At 41.1% G+C, this 23,999-nt stretch overlaps 1 protein-coding gene across 4 annotated transcripts in view; it reads right to left on the bottom strand.

Moving 5' to 3' along the window:
* The window catches only part of Jhy (junctional cadherin complex regulator), a 60,630-nt gene that overhangs the window by 18,905 nt on the left and 17,726 nt on the right, over nucleotides 1-23,999 (bottom strand). For 3 of the 4 annotated variants that reach the window (XR_010049700.1, XM_063255953.1, XM_063255955.1), the window contains exon 4: nucleotides 5,316-5,429. The exons of the other annotated variant lie outside the window; for it this stretch is intronic. Coding sequence is in view for 2 of the 3 variants with exons in the window: in XM_063255953.1 (XP_063112023.1) it covers nucleotides 5,316-5,429 (114 nt within the window). In the remaining variant the exon portion in view is untranslated. The remainder of the gene's footprint in view (nucleotides 1-5,315; nucleotides 5,430-23,999) is intronic. 4 annotated transcript variants of the gene reach the window in all.

Raw genomic sequence — 23,999 nt, 5'->3', positions numbered from 1 at the left:
AATCAAATATCTGGGGGGAAAGATTTCAATTTCAGAACCATCTTTATGCTTTACAAAGACTAGCAACAACAAAATGTACTCCCGATATAACAGACACACTGTGTAACTATATTGTGGGATAGCCATTTAGAAATCTTTTCTAAGTAATAGAGTACTCATTCCTCTGGGAAAAAAAAAACTAGCTGGGTTAAGAGGTCTCGGGAAAGAATGATTAAATGCTTATTGAAAGCGGTAAGATGAGCATAGGCACCAATGTGTTATATAACTACAGCATAATTCTCTCTTTTTGAACACACGTATCTTCAAAAAACTCTATGGACTGTATCTATGCAACACTAATTGAAACAGGGAACAACTGGATGACTGGAAAAAAATGTTAGAGTGAGTAAAATTATGTTGTCACTCAAATTATTTCAGCTTAGTAGGAAGAATGATCACATTACTGTGATGCGAATTCAACTTTTACTCCACTTTTCTGATGCAGCCCTATGGCTCATAATCCGCGTTCTATTCCTAGTGAAACCACTTACAATGACAGGATTCAGATTAAATTTGAAAGTCATATATAATATTGTGATATCAAATTTTTAAGTAAGAATGACTTTAAATTTGAAGTGTATAGTTATGTTCTCTTTGGAATTTAAGCTTTTGGAGGATTGACTATGCTCTAATTAATTCCTATAGACTTCCAATTTTTACCGGCAGGGCTCCAAAGAAAAGAAAACATTTTTCTGCATCCAGATAAAAGCATTCTTTCTGTCGTGCAATATACTGTGCTGTGCGGGGGACATGTAGGCAAGATGATTCTGAAGATAGATAACCCCAAGAGAACCCTTTCTTGCAAAGGATCCCAAAGAAATTGCTATTTCACAATCCTAAAGATGTGAAGGCTCTTTTCACGGCTGTCACTGCTGTCCGTGATCTATAAATGTCATACTGACAATGTTACTGTTTTCAGTATTTGTTCAGCCTTTAACTCTCTAGAGAAACAAATGACTAAGAACTTTCTACTTCTGAATACAGCTGTCCCAGTTTTCTCTCTGCATTACCATCAAAACAAAAATAAAACCAACAACGATAACACCACAATCCGATTTCTTGCCCCAGGTACCAGGTCTGTAACCCCGAGTTAGCCCTTGATTTTAGTTGGCTGTTACCTCCGTGGCTGACAACTCCGATCACAATAGCCCTCTTCACAGGGTGCTTTATCAACGAGGCCAAGGACTCACCATTTTACCAACTTCAATTGTGTCAAGTGTTAAATCTGCTATTCACATAAATTTAAGTGCCAGAAATGGTATTTCAGCTCCCAGAAAGGAAGACATTTATGGGTTTGATGTGATTTCTCTCACCTTCCGAGCAGCCTACTTGAGATCTGTGGTTTACTGAAGATTTATTACCCTACAATGGAGGCATCAGGTGTCACTCTTTAGGTGGCAAGACCCAAGCCCCCTGAAGTTAACATACAAAGCCATTCTCAGGCTACTTAATCTCCATCAACGCTGAAATCCTCTGTTGCATCCTGCTCTCTCGCTGGGCTCCTTTGTTACCAACACTGGCGATCGGTACATCCTGCCCGCACTCAGAATAACTGCTTAATGGCAGTAGGTTTTCGTGTCATATGTGAAATGTTAACACTGGAAAATCTTGACGCCAAACGCTGGATGACAATTTCTTGGTAAGAGCGGTCCTTAGTCATTAGAGCGCACTCGTTACTGTGCCGCCCCGGGAGGTCTGCCCCCAGGTCTGTGCACAGCGCTGTCTCACTGTTTCTGTCTTACAAATCACCTGCTTACAGGGTACAGGTGGAAGGAAAAGGCAAGCTCTGCTTCTAACCGGAAGGCTCATCTGAGCTTACACAAAGGCCTCTCTGGCTGCCTGACTCAACCTCCAAGTCCTGAGGTTTGTGTCTGGTCTCCAGGGTCAGCCTGAGGTAGAGGGGCTTCTGCTGTGATCTGTTTCCTGGCGCTTTTAGTGACGATAACATACAATTCCTTCGAACTTTGGTTACAAATCCCATCTGATAATATGAAAATTTTGGGCAGACACCAACTGGTTTTAATTTTCCCTACTGGAAAGGAGGAATTCTGTTCACATGAACAGAAGATAGATCAAATGATAGTGTTTGAAGCAAAACCAGATAGATTCACAGCTCTTTGGGAAGATTGCCAGTATGGACGGATTTCAAGGACCTGATGGTACTAGTGAGAGGTCCTACCTACATGGCTTTCGTATTGTCATCACCTTTTCTTCATCTAGGAGCTCAAGAGTTATTTTAGAGTGGCAAGAATGGGGTTTTATTTCTTTTTAAATGTGTACTGAGTTGGGGAACTTTTTGTTTTTCTCCTGACAGTATACACCTCACCTGGTGGAACGACTGGAATGTGTCTTCCCGCTTTATATGAAAAATCCTAAACCCCAGGGTGATAGTTTTAAAAGATGCACTTATGGGAGACGAGCAGGTCACAAGGGCAGAGCCCCCGGAATACACAGAGTCCATGTTTTCGGAGAAGAGGTCCGCGGCAGCTCTGCCATCCCTTCTCACCTCCTGAGCACACGCTGCAAAGGTGCCATCACTGCACCTTCCTGCACACGGAACCTGGCAGTTCTGGACTTGGGACTTTCCAGTCTCCAGAGCAGTGAGAAATCAATTTGTGTCGTATGTAAGCTGCCCAGTCTACGGCTTTTGTTACAGCAGCCCAAACAGAGTATGAGGGCTGGGAAGGATGTCGTGTGGCTGGAGCATGCTCCCCTCCATCTCCTGGCACTTGCGCCGGGCTGTGTTCACTGTGGGCGCCCCACTGGGAATGGGGCGTCAATGACTGTGAGGAACTCAGGACAGCACAGAATGATCCTGGACAGTGAGACCTATGCGAGGAGTAAGGTTACTTGGTTTGAAGTAATGATTTTAAGCAAGTACCAGGCTCTCATATACGAAGTAGTGATCATCGATTTCCAATTCTTTTGTGGCACAGGCCCCTGCGCTGGTCAGGCAAGTGCTCTACCACTGAGCTACACCACAGCCCCATTGTGTTCTTGCCTCATTCTATCTCTGGTTTCTCATTGTTTCCAGCACATAAAATGGCTTCTCTGAAAAAAGCAAAAGCTACTCTCACTGGATCCATTCTCTGGTTCTGCTCTACTTCTCTGTCAACTCAGAGCCAAGCACCTTGCCTGGACGGGGTGCACTGGCCTCCTCTTCCCATCTCTCAGTGGGCCTCTGCATGCAGGGCGGAGCTCTTGGTCCTCGTGCTTCTCCCACACCCTGTAACCCTTGAGTCATCTCAGCAGTGCCCACAGCTTCAACCCACGAGGAAGGAAGGGTTCATGGTACAAAGGGACATAGCTAACTCTGGCATCTGTTCTATGACCTGATCACACATTCCTCCTTCTCCAGCCTCAAAATCAGGCCCCTTCCTGTCCGCAAATTCTTCTCCTTTCTTTCCCAGGGAGAAGAAGTTTTCTTTTTTCTTCAGTGGCATTGGTTCTACTGACCCAACTCTTACCTCCTGTCTAAGCAGATCTGCTCCTTCCATTCCCTAACCATCTCTACACAGTGCTGGGGGCCAGGTGCTATCCCGACCTAAAGGCTGGCCCGGTGGTCAAATCCACCTGCCGCACTGAAAAGATGACAACATATCCCAATTTGCCACCGTTCCAGTTCTCCTGCCTGCCTCAGAGAAATTGCAGCAGAAATCAATTTACGGTCCCTCTTACCTTAATCTCCTCCAGTCCAGCCCTCAGACCAGAGATATTTCAAACATGCAAGTCTGATTGCGTCACTGAGCACCGAAGTTGTGTGCTCAGGACTTGCTAGTGGTTTTTATCCACAGAATAAAAGCCTGCTTTTTTTTTTTTTTTTTTTTTTTTTTTGGTACCAGGGATCTAACTCATGACCTTGCACTTGCTCAGGCGTTTATGTGGCTGAGCTAAACCTCCGGTACTAAATTTTTTTGATTATCCTAAAACCTGAGAATCTGGCCCCTACCTAACCTGCCCAGCTTCCTGTCCTTCTTCCTTCCAGAGTCATCTCAGATACTCTTATTTCAAAGGACTGTCCTCTGTCTTCTTAGGGCAGAATTAAGTAATCTGTTAGTCTCCTTGACTTTTGTATCAAGTTTAACATTATCACATTGGAATAATTATATAATCACATTCTTCGTAAAGGTCTGAATGTCTAGAACACAGGGACCATTAAACAATCTTTCAAGTTTTACTTTTTGAAGATCTAAAAAAAACATTTTGTTTTTTTTAATCATATTTTTTGCGCCAACCACTAACTCTCTAGGGCTTAGAATAGGTGCTGTGGGAATTGTTTTTGATTTCACATAAAGATACATTCTTAGTAGTGCGAGTCATTTGTTGTTTTATTGAGGGACCTGTGGATTATTTGAAAGTCATCTTTCAAAAAAACAAGAACAAAAAACCTTTTGGCCCAGGGTAGTGGTGTATACTTGTAACCCCAGTTACTCAGGAGTCTGAAGCAGGAGGATCACAAGTTCAAGCCCAGTCTGGGCAACTCAGCCCCTGTCTCAAAATAAAATGAAAAGGGCTGGGATATAGCTCAGTGGTAGAGAATCTGCCTAGGATGTGCGAAGCCCTGGGTTAGATACCAGGGTCAAGAAAAAAGAAAAAGAAATTTCAAATGAGGGCTATTTTCACTTTGAGATGCACTCATAACCTAAACGTTTCTTTAACCAGTCAGTGACTATTTACTGGGCACGAGCCTTGGGTAGCAAGGGATGTACAGGAAAACACAATCCTAACCTGGAAGGAACTGCTGATATAGCAGGTCAAAAAGAAACATGGTCAGCAGTGAAAGGCACATGGCAAATAGGATTGGCCCTGAGTGGCAGGAGAGGCTCAGAGACCTTTCTACAGAGGGTGGTGCCTGAGAAGGGACAAAAAAAGTAGGCGTTCCCTCCCTTTGCTGAGACTGCTTCTTAAAACACACAGAATGACTCTCTGGGTAGTTCATCACAAGTCTGTCTCTGACTTTGTCTCTCCTCCCTGGATCCTTCCCTGTCTTTTTCCTGTTCTCAGTTTACACATTTCCCACTCCTTCTTTTTGTGAGAGGTGTTAACTTTATGTTTAAAATGCGATATGAAGATGTTGTTCTAGGAAATAGAACTTTTGGAAAAACTGGTGGGGTTGGCAGGCTGAGCAGGGAATGACCAGTCTTCCTCGCAGGGTGATGAGTGACTATTTTCAGACATCAAAATAAGCTCTTAAGTGACCAGAACTCAGTAACAAACATCACGCATATTTAACAGTATCACTTGAAGCACACTCAACATGCAACCTAGGAAGTAACCTTTAGCTGCTGTGCTCTCTGATGCCATTGGTCCTTGGGGTTGGTGGCAGCGTTTTCAGTCTCGCTGGCATTCTGAGCAGATGTCCTGCCAGCTCCTCTGATGGGGTAGATGATCTAAGAGGGTAAAGCATATAAACCATGTCAACCTGATTCATTTTAGTCTAGTATCATGTGGCTTAGGTCTGTGCACTCTAGAAAGCCCTCCAGAAACCTGCAGGGCTAGGTTTTATTTTTAGTTAATTTTAAAATTCCTTTCTTCAGTCCTCACGGACCTGGATCGCTCCAAAGAAAAGTTAGAATAAACACTCTCTCCCCTTGGAGATGCGATGGCAGAAATGGTGCTCTGAGATCAAACTCCCCTTACTTTGGATCACGAGTATCCAACCTTTTGGCTTGTCTGGGTCAAACCGAGCGAAGAGGAATTGTCTTGGCTGCATATAAAATATAAAGTTAATTTATGCAAGTAACAAAACTTTGAGATTTTAACTTACTAAAATGTTTATGAAATAACACAATAAGCCCAAGTTTGATAATTAGAACTTACATGCCTGCTTGGTAACGATAAACCCCTGTCTTCTGAGACACACACTCCTATAAGTAAGCTGAAATACTCTTACTGACAGTCACTGCATTACACTCACAAGTCACACAAGCACATGTGACATCCGGTACGCCATCTCGGCTACAGTGACTGCAGAAGGCACAGCAGTGTTGCACTGTGACCCCCCCTACACAGTGTTGCACAGTCACCCACTCAGTGTCAGCTCAAGCTCCACACAATCAACTAATAAAAAACTACAGCTGAGAGCCACATAAACTTGAGGGGCCACATTACTAGCTGTTCAGGGCTGCAAGTTGGATCTGCCTGTTTTGAGGACCTTATATGTACTCAGGGACCTAATTTTTTTTTTTTTTTTTGTATTTTTACTGGTACCAGGGATCGAACTCACGACCACAGGCTTGCAAGGCAGGCGCTTATGCCACCGAGCTAAATCCCCAGCCCATTTTTTTTTTTTTAGGGGAACTCAATTTTAAAAGTTATCTGATGCGAGCTGCTGCAAGCAACATTTGGTGATGTCCACAGAAAAATCATGAAATAACACTGTAAGATGACGCCCTTTGAGGTATGTTGGGGTTATGGCCTGAAAAGCCCATTGTAAAAGCCTGAGACATCTTTATGTAAGTGGGCGCACCTTGAGACCATACTTTTAAGTGAAACAAATCAGATACAGAGGTTTAAATATTGTGTTGTTTTTCTTGTGTGAGAAACAGAAAATGTAAATAAGGATCAAAATGGATGATAGATTTTGGAAAACAGGAAAAAAATGTTCACATAGGAAGGAGGACAAGGAGGGAAGAGGGAGAAGGGCGGGAAGGGAAAAAGAAAAAAATAGAAGGAAAAACATGGAAACAGTTTTTGTAAATAAGGAGAGAAAGAAGGGTTGAAGAGAGGGGAGGGGACGGGAAAAAATATAGTCAAGATATACTATGAATGGGTACAGATTCCCCAGGATGAGTGTGATCACTATGTATATGAAAAGAATGCCAATAAAATTAACTTTTTAAAAACCCATCTTAAGTTGAAAATGCACGTAATAATACAACTAGCTTACGCAACAGCAGAGTTTAGCCTGGCTGATCTTAAAAGTGCTCAGAATTCTGACATTAGCCTACAGTGAGGCAAGATCATCCAACAGAGCCTATTTGATAACAAAGCCATTTTAACTGAAAGTATGGGCGGTCACTTTTGCATTATTGCTCACTGTGAGTCAAGATGTCTTTAGGATGGCAACGGCACAGAAGTAACAAGGTCTATGTGTGTATACAGAATGCTCATGAAATAGCGGCCGCTGTCCCAAGCCCTCGGCATAAAACCCACATCACGTGGTACTCCCTGTAACAACCTCACGACATCCATACTGTCATTATCTCCTTCTTGCAAATTAAAAAAAAAAAAATCAAAACTTCGGTGCAAAGATGGTCGTAAGAAGAGCCAAGCAGGCTAACTACAGAGCCTGCATGTGTAACTATTTTGCTAATCTAGGAATATCCTAAACCTGCAAAATTTGTAGTTTAGAAAAAAAAAAAAAAAAGACTTTGTAGTTTTGGTACTCCGTGAATCTGAATGATACAGATCAGTGACTCTGACGCCTAGATATTAGGAAAAATTTAGGAAGTTTTTTAAAAATACCATTTCTTTTGTTTTAAAGAATAAAACAAAATTATTTTAAAAAATAAAATTTCAAAACATGATAATTAGAGGGTAAAAATGGTTAATATATTGCATATTGTTCTCTTTAATTATTCAGAGTATGAGATGTCTGCATTTAATTGTCCAAACAATATTAGCACAAATGTTTCTTTTCAATGAACTCAGAGAAATTAGTAAAAACTACTAATTCTTTAATCCCAGCCTAAGCCCACTAAATCACACTGAGAGCAGTCTTTTAAATTTAAAAATATTAGTATTTTTTAAAGTTCCCCATATATTATTTTTTAAAGTGTGGGGGGATGTTCTCCAGGTGGGTCTATCCTGCAAGCCAGCTTTGAGGACCACTGGTGAAGACAGGCAGGATTGAGGACTTCAAACTATGCACTGAGTGGCCACTCATTGGCTGTTTTATTTTATTTTATTTATTTATTGGTACCAGGGATCAAACTCACAACCACGTGCTTGCAAGGCTGGTGCTTATGCCACTGAGCTAAATCCCCAGCCCTCATTGGCTGTTTTAAATCAGGATTGTCAGTCTCTGTGCTACATGACATTCTAGCCATCTGGAGGCCCTGCAGGAGCAAACGTACCTAGTTGTGATGTTGGAAGAGAAGCTGGATAGCCACACTAGCCCTGCTGGACACTCACCTGCCCTCTGCCAGATGCATGCCTGCATCCTGAGGGTCACGACGCACCTGTCAGTACTGGGGCATGGACCTGCCATGCCTTGGGAAGAGAAAAAAAGACCCCTGTTTCATGCATGATGAGCACTGCGCTCCATCAGCACGCACTTAGCTGCCAGAAAGCCCTTCCTGTACGGATGGAAAGACACTTTCTCATATTTACTGTCCTTCCCTCTCCGGAATAACACAGAATGGGTGCATCCTGTTCCGGCAGCATCTGAACCAGGAGTCCCTCTTACGCCTGCTCTTGCAGAGGACCTGGGTTAGGGCTTTCTTTCTGTGATGCGGTACTGTTCCTGGGCCCCCGGGTGGCACCCTCTTGTTAAATCTTTCTGAATGGATGGAGTTGATTTTTAAATTCAGTCGTAAGACTTTACATTTGTTTTGTGGAATTTCCTCTGTGGAACTCTACGGTGTGAGAAGTGGCCAGGCATAAGTCTGGAACAAACACGGGCCTGGAACTGGTCATGCTTGTGTTCAAATTCTCCCACTGCAAGTTACTTTGTGTAATCTCACAATTTAATTCAGAAAGAGGTAACGGAATGTATTAAGTAGTGATAGGTAAATAGCTGACAATGAAGATAACCTCTCTCTTCATCACCGTAGCTTCCGCGGCACAAAAGACACAATGCCATGTTTGTCCTATTTGGAGTGTAACTCTGCCTGTACCTTAATAACCATAGCTGCTGTAAACTACTACTGTAACTGCTGTAAACACACACACTGAAATAAACGGGTACCTGGTGACGAAGTTGGAAAACCTAAACACTGATCTGCAAGTGGGGAAAGTGAAAGTTTCTGCTTGAATTCTCACTGCTAAAGCAAAACAACGTCCCATTTGGTCAGGGGCTTCCGATTGCAAGTGGAGGTAATCTCCAGGTTTTGAAGGCTTTACCCTCCTCTGCAAATGGAAAGCTTCGCCACACAGGACATCTGACTTTTAAATGCTGCTGCTCAAGGCCAGGAACCATTCTCATCTTGGCCCCTCTTATAGCGCTGGTTCCAGAAACACCTGAAGATTACGAACACATTAGGTTTTCCCATGTTTGCCAGTGTCGTTGCAAAGGCTTCAATTGCTTATTCCTTAGGATGTAGATTCCCTGGACTTTTATGCTTAAGAAATAAAGGGCACTTGAGGTAGTTAATTCAGTTTATCACTGGTAGTATTAATTTTCCCCCTGATAACGAAGGGATGTTTCATATAGTTCTGATGAAAAGTTTACAAATTAAAAATGCACTGTCTAATGCTTCCTTTCCAAGAAAATGAAAGCTGTACAGTATTTCGCCCACAGGCTGTTTGGGTGGAACTTGGTGGCTGGATCACCCTGGTGACGCTTGCTGGGCAAGCGAAGCATACTTCTACATTATCTCTTTGAAAGTGGGATGGGACACAACCTCTGCCAGCTATTTCTTTCTTTTTTTTTGGTGAGCCATTCTATTAATACCAATCAAATCGAGAAAATGATCAAATGAAATTGCATTTTGAGCATCATAAGCTGTGTAATGTCTATTCTGTTAAATTGGGGCCTATAATTGCTTCTCTACTGAAAAGATACAACAAAGACAGCAATCTCGGCATGTCATTATCCCCGAGTAGAAAACCGGCCCTGTGCAGGGAGGACTTCAAAGGCTTGTGGTTCTCCAATTGCATTTGGCTGCTATTGTTGGAGCTCAGGCAGTCTTGATTAGGTGTTTACACTGAGGTAAGGCGCAGAGCAGAGAGTCTGAGTGCCTGGGTCTAGAGCCATTAAAAAATTGTACATTATGTTCCTTGCTTTGAAGTGAGGGTTTGTGGGGAGGAAAGCAACTCAGATTGAGTACAGCTGAGCTAGACTGGGCCGCTACTTCTCTCAAAGAAACTCATCAGGTTCTTACGGAATCAGACAGCACTGCAGAAAGCAACGTTGGTGCTTTGCTCAGTGCTGTCTGTGAACTAGTGCACCCGCACAGACACATGGAAACGTGTCAGCAGCCTGCTAAGTTCTGCAGTCACCGGGGGTTTTACCCCACTTTTCTTTATATTTGGATTTCCCTCCTGACTCTGTTTTCACGTTGTAGAGAGCCCGTATGAATTTGCGAAGTCCTTTGTTACACTCATTCCTTGGCCGTATTGTACCGACAGCTAGGGCATGTCCAGATTAAGCAAAGGGCCTTGTTTTTTTTAATGTAATATTCGGTTACTGCCACTCCAACACATCCCTTTCTTTGGGCAGTCCAAGGACTCAGAGCGGCTGTCTTTACTCACTCTACTGATGAGTGATGTGAAGTGTTTTTGTTCTCTGTCCTAATACAATTTGCTGTGGAACAGTTCATACCTGCAAATGTGGGCACTGCTACTGTCCGATCCACATGAGGCCAGCAAGATGCTAGGGGTGTGAGATCACTGTCAACTGCCTCACTAATACCTAGCACATTGGTTTTAATTATTGAAGACTATTTAGAAAAGCCACAGAACTATTTTGGCTGATGTTAGCTACTTTTTCTATTTCTACAGAACAAGAACATTTCAGAATGTATTTGGCAGTTGTGCTCAATGAAAACTTGATGAAAAATTTGGATATACTGTTTTTTTTTTACAATTTTCTGTAAGATACAGGAGTTTCTGAATACCCCATCCACCCCAGTGAATCATCAGTCTAATTAAAAGCACTACCTAACCTCTTGATGCTCCTTAATTTTCAAGGCTTCAGCCTTGAAATTGCCCTGTCAATGGCCCTGGCTCCCATTTACTTCAGCCTCAGCTCCTCGCCTTTTCCTCCTCTGGTGCCTTTCAGCTGTACTGATGGGCCTCGGGCTCCTTTATCACGGGGACTACGGAGAGGCCACTCTTTGCCTGGAAGTCCCTCTCCACTTGCAGTGCTCTAACCCATCCTACTTACAGTTCTGGTCTTGGCTGACATGTAACTTCCTCTGGAAGTCTTCTGGTTCTCTCTCAAGTGGAGGCTGGGAGACAGAAGCGCCTGTGATCAAGGCTTGGTGTAATGCACTTTCCCTTTTGAAACAAGTACCACCCAGCTACTTATGTTTGATTTCCCTTCTGGACTGCAAATCCCATGCAGGTTGGACAAAACAGGGACACAGGGTGGGGATTTAGCTCAATGGCATTAAGTGCCTGCCTGGAAAGTATGAAGTCATGAGTTTGATCCCTGGTACCAAACACAAACAATCCCAAATACAAAATGGTATCACAATGTGTAGGGCTTATGCATCCTGCAGCTCTGGGGTATAGCCTACCTCAACTCCCTGGTGCCTCTGAATGTCCCTGCTATTTGGTACCTGGATGCTTAGCTGATGAGTGAACTACAAGTGCACCCCACAGCGCTCACTGAACTTCCCACTTCCAGAGAATACTTACACTCTATCCTTTGTGAACACAAGTTCTCATCCAAGGATTCAAACCATGGATTGAAAATATTTGAAAAATCATTTGTCTTATACTGAATATGTACAGATTTTCTTGTCATGGCTCCCTAATAATACAGTAACCATGTACATAGAATTACTCTGTATTACATAAGTAATGTAGAGCTGATTTAAAGTATGTAGGAGGTTGTACATAGGATCTGATGTAGATACTGTGACATTTACGTAAGGGACTTTATTATCCTTGGGTTTTGGTATCCACAGGGTTTCCTGAACCCACTGTCCTAGTGATACCAGGGGACAATTATATGAAGTATGAATATCCAGCGTGGGTTTAAGCTAAAGAAATCTGTATATATAAATAACAGTGAAAGACACCTTATCACTCACACCCTGTTGCTACCCTCTTAGCCCACCATTCTTGCTATGTCTGAAGTGGTTCCGGAAGTTCTCTTTCATTAGCTCTACAGTTGCTCTGTTACTGTTGCCTTGATTTCCTAAATCAATTCAAAACATTTACCATTCGTCATTCCAGACCTGGGAGATAAGGAGGCTGAGGACACATTATGGTTGTGTGCTTTTGGTTCAAAGCTAGGTCTGTGGGGCAGTGTACAGCGCACCATAGTGTTTCTGTAAGACTAGCTTTGTCAATAGTGAACCTACTGATGCACGGCCTAGAGTCAAACATCCCACTTCCCCTATCCCCTTTCTCCTGCCCCGCCCCCATTAGCAAATGGGAACCAGAAATCTGAGCGTCTCCTGGGAGGCTGACCAAAGCAAATAAGGGGGATTTCCTTCTACCATCTCTTTGAAGGCAAATATTTTTATTACTGTTTTGTTCTATTCTAATTAATGGTACTGCTCTATTCAATATTCTGTTTTGATAAGTTCTATAATGTTCTGTATTTCATCTCATTTTGATATACGTGATTGAAAGAACAACTATTATAAAGATAACAAAATATACTGTGATACCTATTACTGTTATCCCGGTAACCTGCTGTGAAGTTCTGTACCAATTTCACTGTACGATCTTAGGTGGCTTTATTCTGTCTTGTTCTGTTGTATTTTACCACTTTCAAAATAAAATTAAAAAAAAAAAAAGACTAGCTTTGCACACCCTGGGTGACCTCAGCAGCCCTTTCACATTTTTGTTCACACCTCTAACACACCCATAAAAGAGGACTTCTAGAACTGCTTAGGAAGTGGTAAGGACAATGGGCTAAGTGTGTGGGAGCAAGGGGGACGAGGGACAACATGCATTTTATTATAATACATTTTTAAAATTGTGTTTTTCTCTTTCTCTTTTCTTTTGAGACAGGGTCTTGCTATGCAGTCCAGGCTGGCCTTGAGCTCACTGTGTAGCCCAGGCTGGCCACCAACTTGCAACAGTCCTCCTGTCTCAGCCTCCAGAGTGCTGGGACGATGGTGTGTGCCACCACACCCAGCTTTAAAATTGTATTTTTCAATCATTCCTTGTAATCTACTTATTTTACTGGATTTGTGATTTTATATTAAACTCAGGCAAACAAATGTCACTAAGATAAAGAAGAAAGCAGGACCTTAACTTTCACCTTCCTCTTGCTCCCGGGGTGGGCCCCAGGGCCTCTGAATTCTTCATTTCTCCTCTCTTTCGGGGATTTTTTTCTCCAGACATCTGAGTGGCATCCTCTTTCACCTGCTCCTTGCTCCTCAGAAGCCCTTGGCTCATGATCTACGTGAAGATGTAACCCCCCTCAGCAATCCTTACCACTCCTACCTCTGTTTCATTTCTCTCTTTACTTCCTTCTAACCTTTAGTTATTCCGTCTGATGTCCATTTCTCTATAAAGTCAGTCTCCCAAAGGCAGGGATTGTTGTCTTGTTCTGTTTGTGTAATGTATCCCAACCATCTAGGACAATGCTTGATACATCACAGGGTCTAAATAAATAAACGTTGGATGAATGAAGTAACTGGCCAGTTCAAGAATGCAAAAGAGATTTTTAGGAGTAGCTCATGTAGCCTACATCAAGGTTACTTATCCAGAAAGTTGAACTCTCTGGAACAAACTAAGAATAAGTATGTGTGACTTCTGGATGGCCAAGATAGAGATTTAAAGAAAAGCCCAAATTTCACATACTATACTCAAATGGGTCCCTTATTAAAATGCTTCAGTGGCTTGTGTATCAGTTAGAGGCAAGTCCAACTTTTCAGCACAGATACATTCTGAGATGCATCAGAACACACAGAAAGCTTGTTTAAAAACACATTTCAGGGCCTCGCTCATGCATCTCTGATTCAGGCGGGGCAAGGATTGCTAATAAACTCCCAGGTTGCTGCTGCTGCAGGGGACTTTAGCAGCATCTGCTGTTAAATGACCTACAAGGGCTGTTTTTATACAAAGGCACCTTTCTCCACCCTGGATGCTCGATGCCCGCCTGCATAACCTACTCACACACAGTTACGGCAGGGTGGACCTGTCGCCTAAACCAGAGCTTGGGACTGGGGACGCTCTCTGGTCCTTCTTGGAGACAGCCCACCTGTGTCCATTCAGAATGCTTGTGGCTGGTAGGCTCTCTAGGAAGTCCTGGACCTTCTGCTGCCACTAGGTGAGCTGAGTCTTGTGCACTTATTCCTAGACCTGTCTAATTCTTACTGTACCTGTGAAACTAAGGAAATTTATTTAAAGATTAGATGATCTAGAGAAATCTGAGTGTGAACACAAAAGTTTGATATTCATGAAAAATAGGTTAAATAATCTCGAATGACCCAATACAAACAAATGGCAAAATAACATGTAGGGACAGAAACAAAACAAAACAAAAGCAAATAAACAAAAAAGTGGATAAAGCTAAATTAAAAGATTAGGGGAAATATATATGCCAGAGAAGTTCTACTCTTAGATTGTTTCAAAAAATTTGTACTTTGCTTTTGAAAAATCAAAATTGGAAATCACAGATGTTCTTAAACTGCTGCCAAAAAAAAAAAAAAAAAAAAAAAAAAAAAAGCAACAGAATCAGTGTTGGTAGAAAGGCCCTTGGCCCTTCAGTAACGAAAATGGCAAATCAATGTATACTCATACATTGTAAGTGAAAACCAAATAGTTAAGGTATGTAGTACTCACTTTTCTGATTGGCTTCAAGCAGTACACCCGATTCGCTGGTCAGTCCCCAATTCCTGACCTGAGGCAGTTTCTGGCTTTCACTGCAGACCTCCCCTTCAGCACTTCTCTGCCAGTTCAGGCCACTGCATTTGCTCTTTGCTTCCGTACCTGTCTGCCACCCCCACAGTCAGCTTCCACTTCTCCTTAGAGAATCAGTTCCAGCCAAGCATGGTGACACACGCCTTAACCCCAGCATCCTCAAAGGCCAAGCTAGAAAAACAGCAAGCTTGAGCCCAGCCTAGGTGACTTAGCAACTCTGCAAGATCCTAACTCGAAATAAAAAGATGTTAAGAGGACTGGGGGTGTAACTGAGTGCAAAGGTTCTGAGTTTAATTTCCAGTCCAATTCTTGTATTCCCAGTACAAAAAAATAAACAAACAAAACAAACCAACTGACCAACAAACCAAATACTTCAGATCCATGATTGCCTTTCCTGGAAGCCCCCTGTGGTACTCCTGAACAGACTTACGTACTTTTTCTTTGGGGTTCTCCTAGGATCTTACATGTTGCTAATGCTGGTTAGGAAGCCCTTGTTCAAAATGCGTGGACCATATGTTTTGGATTTGGGGGGGGGTTATGGGATATCTGCACATACATAATGAGATACTGTGGAGAAGAGACTTGAGTCTAAAATCCAGTTTCCCATACACCTTACACACATAGCCTAAAGACAATTTTGTGTGCTATTTGTAGTGTATCTGCCTTTTGACTGTGACCAATCAGGTGAGTCCAGGTGTGAAAATTTCGGCTTGTGATACCTTGTCAGTGCTCAAAAAGCTTTGGATTTTGGAGCACTGCCGATTTTGAGTTTTTGGATTTGGTATGCTCACCCTGTATAGCGGTTCTCACTTGGTTCTGATTATTTATGTGTCTGCTTCCCACTGGACTACACTCAACAGCACATTTGTGCATTCCGTGTCATTTAGTAACGAGGCAAAGAATCACGCACATTGCCACAGCCTCTAACTCTGCTACAGAAAAATGCAACAGAATTATCAAGTATGCTAGGTATAATTTTGGAAGCTTAAAAATGATTAACCCTTACAAGTGATTAATTATGTTAAATTTCTGACTTCAAAAGGGCATGTTTTTATTACATGGGAAGTTTTCTTTTTATGAATCCCTCAATAATGTGGAATTAATGAAGTGTCACTCTGCAGATCATACAAATTGGTAGTTTGAGCAACTAAGTGCTGAACAGCACATACAAGAAAGCTGTCTTAAGAAATCTTATATTGAAAAAGCCATAAAGTTGAATTGAAATTATACTGTCCTAAGTAAGTGCTCTTATGGCAGTAGCAAAGGGCAAAATAGGACATCTATCAATCAACTATCAATCAATGAACATCTACAGAGTTCCGGCCCTGGAGAAGAACAGTTGTTACAAGTATAATAGGAGAGGGGAAACTGAAAAGCACTACCACATTGAAGAGTTTCCATTATTAACAATTCTGTTTCTCCCCAAATGCAATTATAAAGGGTTGTTCATAACTTAAATAAAGATAAAACATAATCTTATGGACAAACTATGGTTCCCACTGTATTCAAAACAATGGAAAAGAAGGGCAACCAAACAGTAAAATTATCTAGTAGAATACTATTAATTCAAATTATTCAATAATAAATATATTTATGAACATATTTATGTAAGGCTATATGACTATAAAATACAGTATCTCATTTGATGATTTCAGTAATTTTTTTTTTTTTGAAACCGGGTCTCCCTATGGAGCTCAGACTGGGCTCAGACTCGGGATGATCTTTGGGTTCAGCCTCCCAGGGGCTGGGTCTACAGTGTGTACCATCATGCCCAGCCTCATCCCAGTAACCTTGCATCTGCGGTACAAAGCACTTTAAATGAGGAAACATAGGGCTCAGCACAATATTTTGATATGCCAAAGATGATAAATGCTTTAATAATAATAATGGGGCTCCATTCAGGTCTTTTGACTTCATTTTCTACCGTATAATTACCCAGTACAAATTCATGTCAATCTTCTTTTTCATTTTAAAAACAGTAAGATTTTGAACCAAAGAAAAAGTATTTAAAAAGTTACAATTCTTCCTCAAATATTTAGCTTGTGCTTACTGTATGCCAGACTCTGGGGACCCAGACACAATCACCTCATGACTGTAAGGAGCTCACACTCATGGAAAGACACACAGACACACCAGAAAAATTGCAGCATGGGTAGTGGGTTCCATGACAGATGTTCAGCGGTGAGAGAGGCAGTAAGAGGGAGGATGCTCAGAAATCTTCACAAAGCTGCACCTCCAAAGGAGGGTGTTTTGGTTTAGATCTAGTATGTCCCCAGAAGTCATTCTCATGTACTTGGAGGCGAGGCCGATTGGAGGTGGGTCACAGCTCCTCCCCTCTCGCTGCTGCTTCCTGGATGTCACATGAGCAGACTGCCTATGCCAGACCCTCCCATCATGCCCTTCTTGCTTTGGAGCTAGCTGAATATGGACGGATGACTCTTCAAACTGAATCAGAATAAACCTTTCCTTCTTTAAACCATGTCAGATAACTTGTCCCAGTGACGAGACAGTGACTTAGGCAGCGGTAAGTTTTTCCCAAGCCAACAAGCCAGGGAAGAGGGGGCCTCGAACATGAACAGAGGAGGGCCGTGAGCCAATGCCAGTCCGGGAAGTGGGGCTCCCAGAGGACGGCTTGGTGCCCAGTACACAACAGGATGACGGTGAAGGGTGAGGCTAGAGGGGTAGGTAGGGGTAGGTAGGGCCAGGTGTTCAGGGCCTGCTTACTACTCCAGGATTTGCTTTTTGTCTTAAAGATAACGAAGAGTCACATCAAGCAGCATCTTGATATCATCACATTTCTATGCAAGAAGGCCAGTGTAAGGCAGAGGAGAAAACAGAATTGAAGAGGGAAAGTTTTGAAAAGCCAAATTACTAAATACTGTGATAAGGCCCAAAGTTAGTTATAAGTGCCTTGCCATGCAGTAGGGATATGTGAAACAGTATCTAAACAATCATTAGTGAACATAAAATTACTTTATAATCCCCAGGACAGTGGGGCCCTCAGGAGACAGGACGGCTATAGTGGAAGACGAGCCTACTCTACTCCCTTTGAAGACAGCCCCATTTTGTCCTATTCTATCTGAAGTTACACCCTTTTATTCTGAGACGCTGTACCCTGTTCAGAAGAGCCCGTTCCCTGAGTGGATTCCTTTCCCTTAAGGGGTACCAAGTGGCAATAACAGATTCCCTTTCCTGAGGGTCTGCCACGTGCCAGGAGCTTTGTAAAAGTTCTTTAGACTTCCAAGTCTGTTGACCCTGCAACAGATCAGGAAGATCAGGTTTAAAGTGTTACCTGTTCCAATCAGTAGTAAGCGTTACACTGAAGAGTTAAGCTAGTATCTGGTCCATGATTGTCCCTAAATAGTATTTCTGCTTTGGTTCTGTCTTTTCTCCCACAGAATTGTGCTGCCTCCAGGCAAGAATGCTGCCACTGAGGCAGGGCCAACTGAAGCATCTCCCCAGATCGTGCATGCTGTCGGTTTCTTATCTCTTCACATCTCAACTCAAAGGCCATCTCCATGGAAAAATGTGCTTCTCCACAGCACTCAGCCCAACCACCCAGTTATCCTCCCCTTCATTACTTCACAGAAGTTTATTGGGCCTCTCTGAAGATACGGATCAGCACCCGAAATTATTCTGTTACATGTTTCCTGTGTGTATCACACGACTCGAGTGTAAGCTTGTGTAAGGAGCTCTGCAAGTCGTTTACATCACTAGCACTGAAAAAGAACTTAGCACATAGTTGGTGCTCAGTAAATATTTGTTGACTGCCACAAACGTGTCACAATTGCACCACGTAGAGTGGATAGTGGATCTAAATAACAGATTCTATTTATGGCTTTATATGGTCTTGAAGACTACAGACTACTGAATTACCTTTCTATATTTACATTTGTAAAACATCTCTAATTTCGAAGAGATTACTAGGAAAGAGCCAAATAACACGCAGAAAGCACTTGCTTCTCTTCTGAACTAATACTACATTTCACTTCATCTTCAAAGTCACTTTAGAATCCAGATAAGAAGGGAAGTTCATTTTTCAAAACACAGCTTCCTTTAATGGTAGATCATAAACTGACTCAAACACTAATGAGCTTCAGACAAATCCTTCTGGCTCCTGAATGAATCATGAACAGAAGCTGGCCCTGAATATTAAGAAGCAGTTTCTGCCTCTAGGTGATGCTCAGCTGCCCTCTAGTGTGAGCCAGTTTTCACGTTCACGCTCTGCACTACACGTCATGTGCTTAAGATTCTGCCACGGGTTCGAAATGCATTTTGATGGACAATCAGCAGATTTATGAAAAATGGTTAAAAAAAAAAAAGACCGTGGAACAAATGAATGTAAAGGATCATTGGTTCCCCTGAGCCATTATGTGTAAGCAAAAAATGCAGATCAGGTAACACCCTGCAGTCGGAGATGGGAGGCTCTTTAGGTTACTGCGAGACATGGATTATGCATCTTGCAAATGCCTCTTCCCGTTTATCGTTATTTTCAATCTGATTTTTAAAAAGTTAGTAGATACGGATGGTTAAAAAATAAGAGATACGAACGGTTAGAGACTGAACGCTGCTCCTGCGCCTTCTCCTCACCCCCAAATTAACTATGTTGTATTCTAAGAGTTTTTAACATACCAAGCAGTCAAGGTGTGTTTTTATTCTTTTCACTTTTAAAATATGCCATATGTTGTTCTATGCCTTTACTTTCCTGTCAAGTTGTCCAGAAAAGTTCATGGAAAGTGTCCTCAGTTTTTAAAAAAACAGAAGAAATGTAGTCTAATTGCACGATAGTACCATAACTTAACTACTCCCCAAGCGACACCTGAGTGTCTTTCAGTGCCTTGTTATTGCAAATAAGGCTAAAATAAATTATTTTATACAGGGGTGACTTCAAAATTGCACATCTATATCTACAATAAATTCCTAGGAATGGAATACGTTGGACCAAATTACTAATTGTAAAACCTTACACAGCATTTGCTATGAGCCAGGTGCTAATTTAAGCACTCTAAATATGTTATTCATTTAATCTTTTTAATAATCCTATGAAGAAAGTATTATCATTATTATCCCATCTTACAGCTGAGGAAGTGAGGCCTGGAGGGTCAGTAACCTGCTCAAACTCGTACACCTTGCAAGTGGCAGCCTCAACCAACCCAGCTGCAAGGACTATATTTGTATTTTAATTAGAAATAAACGAGTGGTCTTCTATACTGGTCATATTGATTTGTTCTCTTATCAGCTTGACTGTACTTTTTTGCTATATGTTCATCAAACTTTTAGAATCACAGGAAGAAAAACTGACCCTCAAAACAGAATGTGCGTTTCTTTTCTAATCACTGAAGGTGAGTGTCTTCTCATGTTTTAACACCATACACACCTGCTTACACTTGCCTGTTTACACACCCGTCTAGCCACACACTTGCCTATTCTTATCTCTTTGTATCCTCCTATTGGAATTTTGGTTTTTTACTTACCAATTTTAAGGACATATTTATATATTAGTGATACTAATTAATCTGTCATGTTAAATAGTAATATTTTTCCTAATTGGTTCTTTATATGTTGACCTTGCTATTGTTTTTCTGGTAGAAGGTTTCTGATAAAGCCATAAACATTTATACAATTTTATACTATATGTAAAATTTTATGCATGAAGAGCTTCATGTAAAATATAAAATTATCAATCTTTCAAAACAATTACAAAGATTTAAGAAAGGAGTCTCATGTTTTTTCTACTATTTTTGTGGTTTAATTTTAAGAAATTAAGTATTTGATTCACTTGGAATTTATCTTACATGAGATATGGATACAACTTGATTTTTCCTGAGAGGTCTCTACTTGTTATTTTTAAATAGTCCATCATTTTTTCACTCATTTGATATGCTGCCTACTGCCTTTATAGTCATAGTATTACATAATATATTTTCATATGCAATTTGACTCTTCTGTTCCGTTTTGGTGTCTATATATGTATTAATATTATCCTAGTAGTTAATTATTGAGGCTTTATGATACATTACTTAGTAGTGCTAGCTTCTTTCATTACCCCTAATTTCGAGAGCTTTCTTTATTGAGCTTACCTCTATTTTATTTGAACTTAGTAATCACCTTGTCAACTTTCATTTTGAAAACCCCAGATGACATATATATTGGATGAGACATATTTTGAAACTTTCTCCAATACAATGCACTTCCTCTAGACCTTGTCAGGTTCAGCTAGACGCTGGTGGTTGTCACAAAATGATGTATTAAAAATTGATGTTGTGTTTTCTGACTGTGAAAAGGTAACTGGCATTTATTCACTAGCATTACCAAAAGATGTCATTTAACCACTTAATGTTCCTAGTTGCATGATATTTGTCATCTCTTTCAAGTAAATTACAAGGAGAAAGTACATATTCAAATTTTTTAAAAAATCCTATAGCCTTCAAACATGACAACTCTGCCGTTTCACCTCTGACCAGAAATTACCTCAACTATGTTATAGCTGTGAAAACATCGGTGCTGCAAGTTCACCACTACTGTCTATACCTACTGAGTAAGAAACTGGGAGGCTGCAGCCAGCAATCAGTCTTTTTATTTGTTTATTTATTTAATTTATTGATTTAATAGTGGGGGGTATTGGGAGTTGAACTCAGGACCTTGCACTTGCCAGGCAGGTGTTTGTGCCGCTGAGCTACATCCCCAGCCCAATCTGTCTTATTAAATACATTTAAAATTTTTTAATTGGTGCAGAGTAGTTATAGATATATATGGGATACAATATGAAATTGTGATAAAACTATAATGTGTTGGGAACTGTGTTAGTCAACTTTCTTTTACTATCACAAAATACCTGAGATGATCAACTTATACAGAGGATGAACTCATGTTGGATCAGCTTTGGAAGCTTCAGTCCATGACCGATTGGTCCTGGGGTTTTCTGGGCCTGTGGGAAGCAGCACATCACGGTGGATTGGAGCTGCTCACCTCAGGGTAGTCGGGAAGCAAAGGAGATAAGGAGGAAGGGGCAGGTCAGGACCAGAAGAATGCCCATGGGCTCCACCTCTACACGTTTCATGACCTTTCAGTAGTGTCAAGCTGTTCAGGAAAAGTCAAAATCCTCTCCACTAGCTATTTTGATAGATTTAACTGCTGTCCCCCTCAGTGACATTCCTATGTGACAGCAACAATCTGTTTTAATAAGCCTTCCCGAGGAACCTGACACATGCTCACATCTGAGAGCTGATGAGCTACATCAGTGTTCTCAATCTTGGCTAAACACTACAGCTATGTAGGGAGGGTTGGCAAATACTCATGCTTAAATGAATTAAGTCAGAATTTCAGGGCTTCAGCCAAGTAATCAGTATAGTCCTCTAGTGATCCCTAGTCAAGCCAAGACTGAGAACCACTGCTTTAGTCTGGAACAATGGTTCTGAAACTTGGCTTCTCAGTGCAATTATATGTGGAGCTTAAACAAAAATTCTGATGTGGAGAATCTCACCTAGAGATTTACATTGATCTAGATGCAGCCAAAGGTCACTTTTCTTAGCTGGTTCTAATATCCATTTGCTATTGTAAACCACTGTTCCAAAAATGCCATTTTCCCCACAAGTCATTTAAAGAGAATAAAGCTTAGGGGTGGTGGAAGAAATACATTTTCATTTCCCATCTCTTTAGTCAGGCCTTACAGTATATTAGGCTAGTTACTAGGAAGATTAAAATGTAAGTATAAACTACATTTCCTGCCTAGAGGGAATATATCATTGATATCAGCATTAGAGATCTGAACACATGTATATACGAATAATGATTCAAAAGGAACACATATTTTGTGCTACTGACTATAATTCAATAAAATAAATTATACATATCATTATGTCACTGTTAGCTCACACTCTTTTATAGTCTTTTTAAAAAAGAAGGAAGGGGCTGGGGATTTAGCTCAGTGGTATAAGTGCCTGCCTAGCAAGCACAGGGACATGAGTCTGATCCCCTGTACCAAAAAAAAGAAGGAAATATATGGTAAAAAAGCACTTTTGACTGCAATCAGCAATCAGCATTGACGTACAGAAAGTAGGGGAAAGATTTAAGAATTTAAACAGTGAACAAACCTGAAAAGATTAAAAGTTCTTCTGGGGCATTACTAAGAGATGGTCAGTCATGAAGTCACTGGCAGTCACTTTACCCCAACAGTGTCCATTAAGCTAACTTACAACTACTAACAAATTAGCAATTCAGAAATCAGCAATAAAGAAGTTTATAATAACTTTTTTCCCTTTTATTCTTGGAAATACAACTCTAGGAAATACAACTCTGCCCCTTCTTCTAGATCAGCTTCTTCCAGGGACACTTTTTTAAAATAATGAAAAATACTGTCTGAGTCTGGGATGAATTACTAGTTACAGAATTTTTCACAGATATTGGACTATTCAGTTAATTTATATTTAAATGAATAATCAAGCAAAATTCAAAATTTCTCATGTGTATGAAACCAAAAAGTACATAACAACTAAAACTGGACTTAAAATGTTGCAAAATGCTTAGGTTTAGCAGTATTGTTTTTGACAATTCAGCTAAATCTGCTGCACACACTTCTTCGTATTATTATCAGTTGGGGCTGGGGATTTAGCTCAGCAGCATAAGTACCTGCCTTGCAAGCTGGCAGTCCTGAGTTCGATCCCCGGTATCGTATTATTATCAATTACAAAGGCAAAACTATCACACGCTCCTCCAATTCTGTAAAATGGTTTTGTGTCTGTAATCCCAGCATTCCACTTATCTAGAGGACTGCATATTCAAACCCAGGAGGAGGACAGCAAGTTTGAGCCCAGCCTGGATAACTTAGTGATTTAGTGACGTTGCCTCAAAAAATAAAAATAAAAAGGTCTGGGAATGTAACTCAGGACAAAGGCCCTGGGTGCAATCCTGAGTACTGACCAAAACCCCAGTTTGTTCAGAAAAATCCTAAATGTTCATCTGTCTCTTCTATGCTGTTCCATCAGAAAATACTCAGGTTAGAATAGGCCAAAGCACTTTAAATAATATCAATTGAGATACAGAATAGATGTAAGTGCATTCGCATTTACCACAGTAACATTTGCATAACTGAAAATGAACAGGTGAGAATTTTCAAGCATTTTTAATAATGGTGGTGGGCTGAATGATCCAACCACATACTTTCCTTGCTTCCAGGACACATCCAGTACATGGCGGGCTGACAGTATCTTTACATGCGCCCACGAAATAGGATTAGGTCTACTTAC

The sequence above is a fragment of the Cavia porcellus genome, unplaced genomic scaffold (genome assembly GCF_034190915.1).
Source record: "Cavia porcellus strain 051 isolate PalLab524CR breed Dunkin Hartley unplaced genomic scaffold, mCavPor4.1 scaffold_9, whole genome shotgun sequence".
Taxonomy (NCBI): Eukaryota; Metazoa; Chordata; class Mammalia; order Rodentia; family Caviidae; genus Cavia; species Cavia porcellus.
The sequence above is the reverse complement of the archived record's forward strand: the minus strand, read 5'-3'. Positions and strand labels throughout refer to the sequence as shown.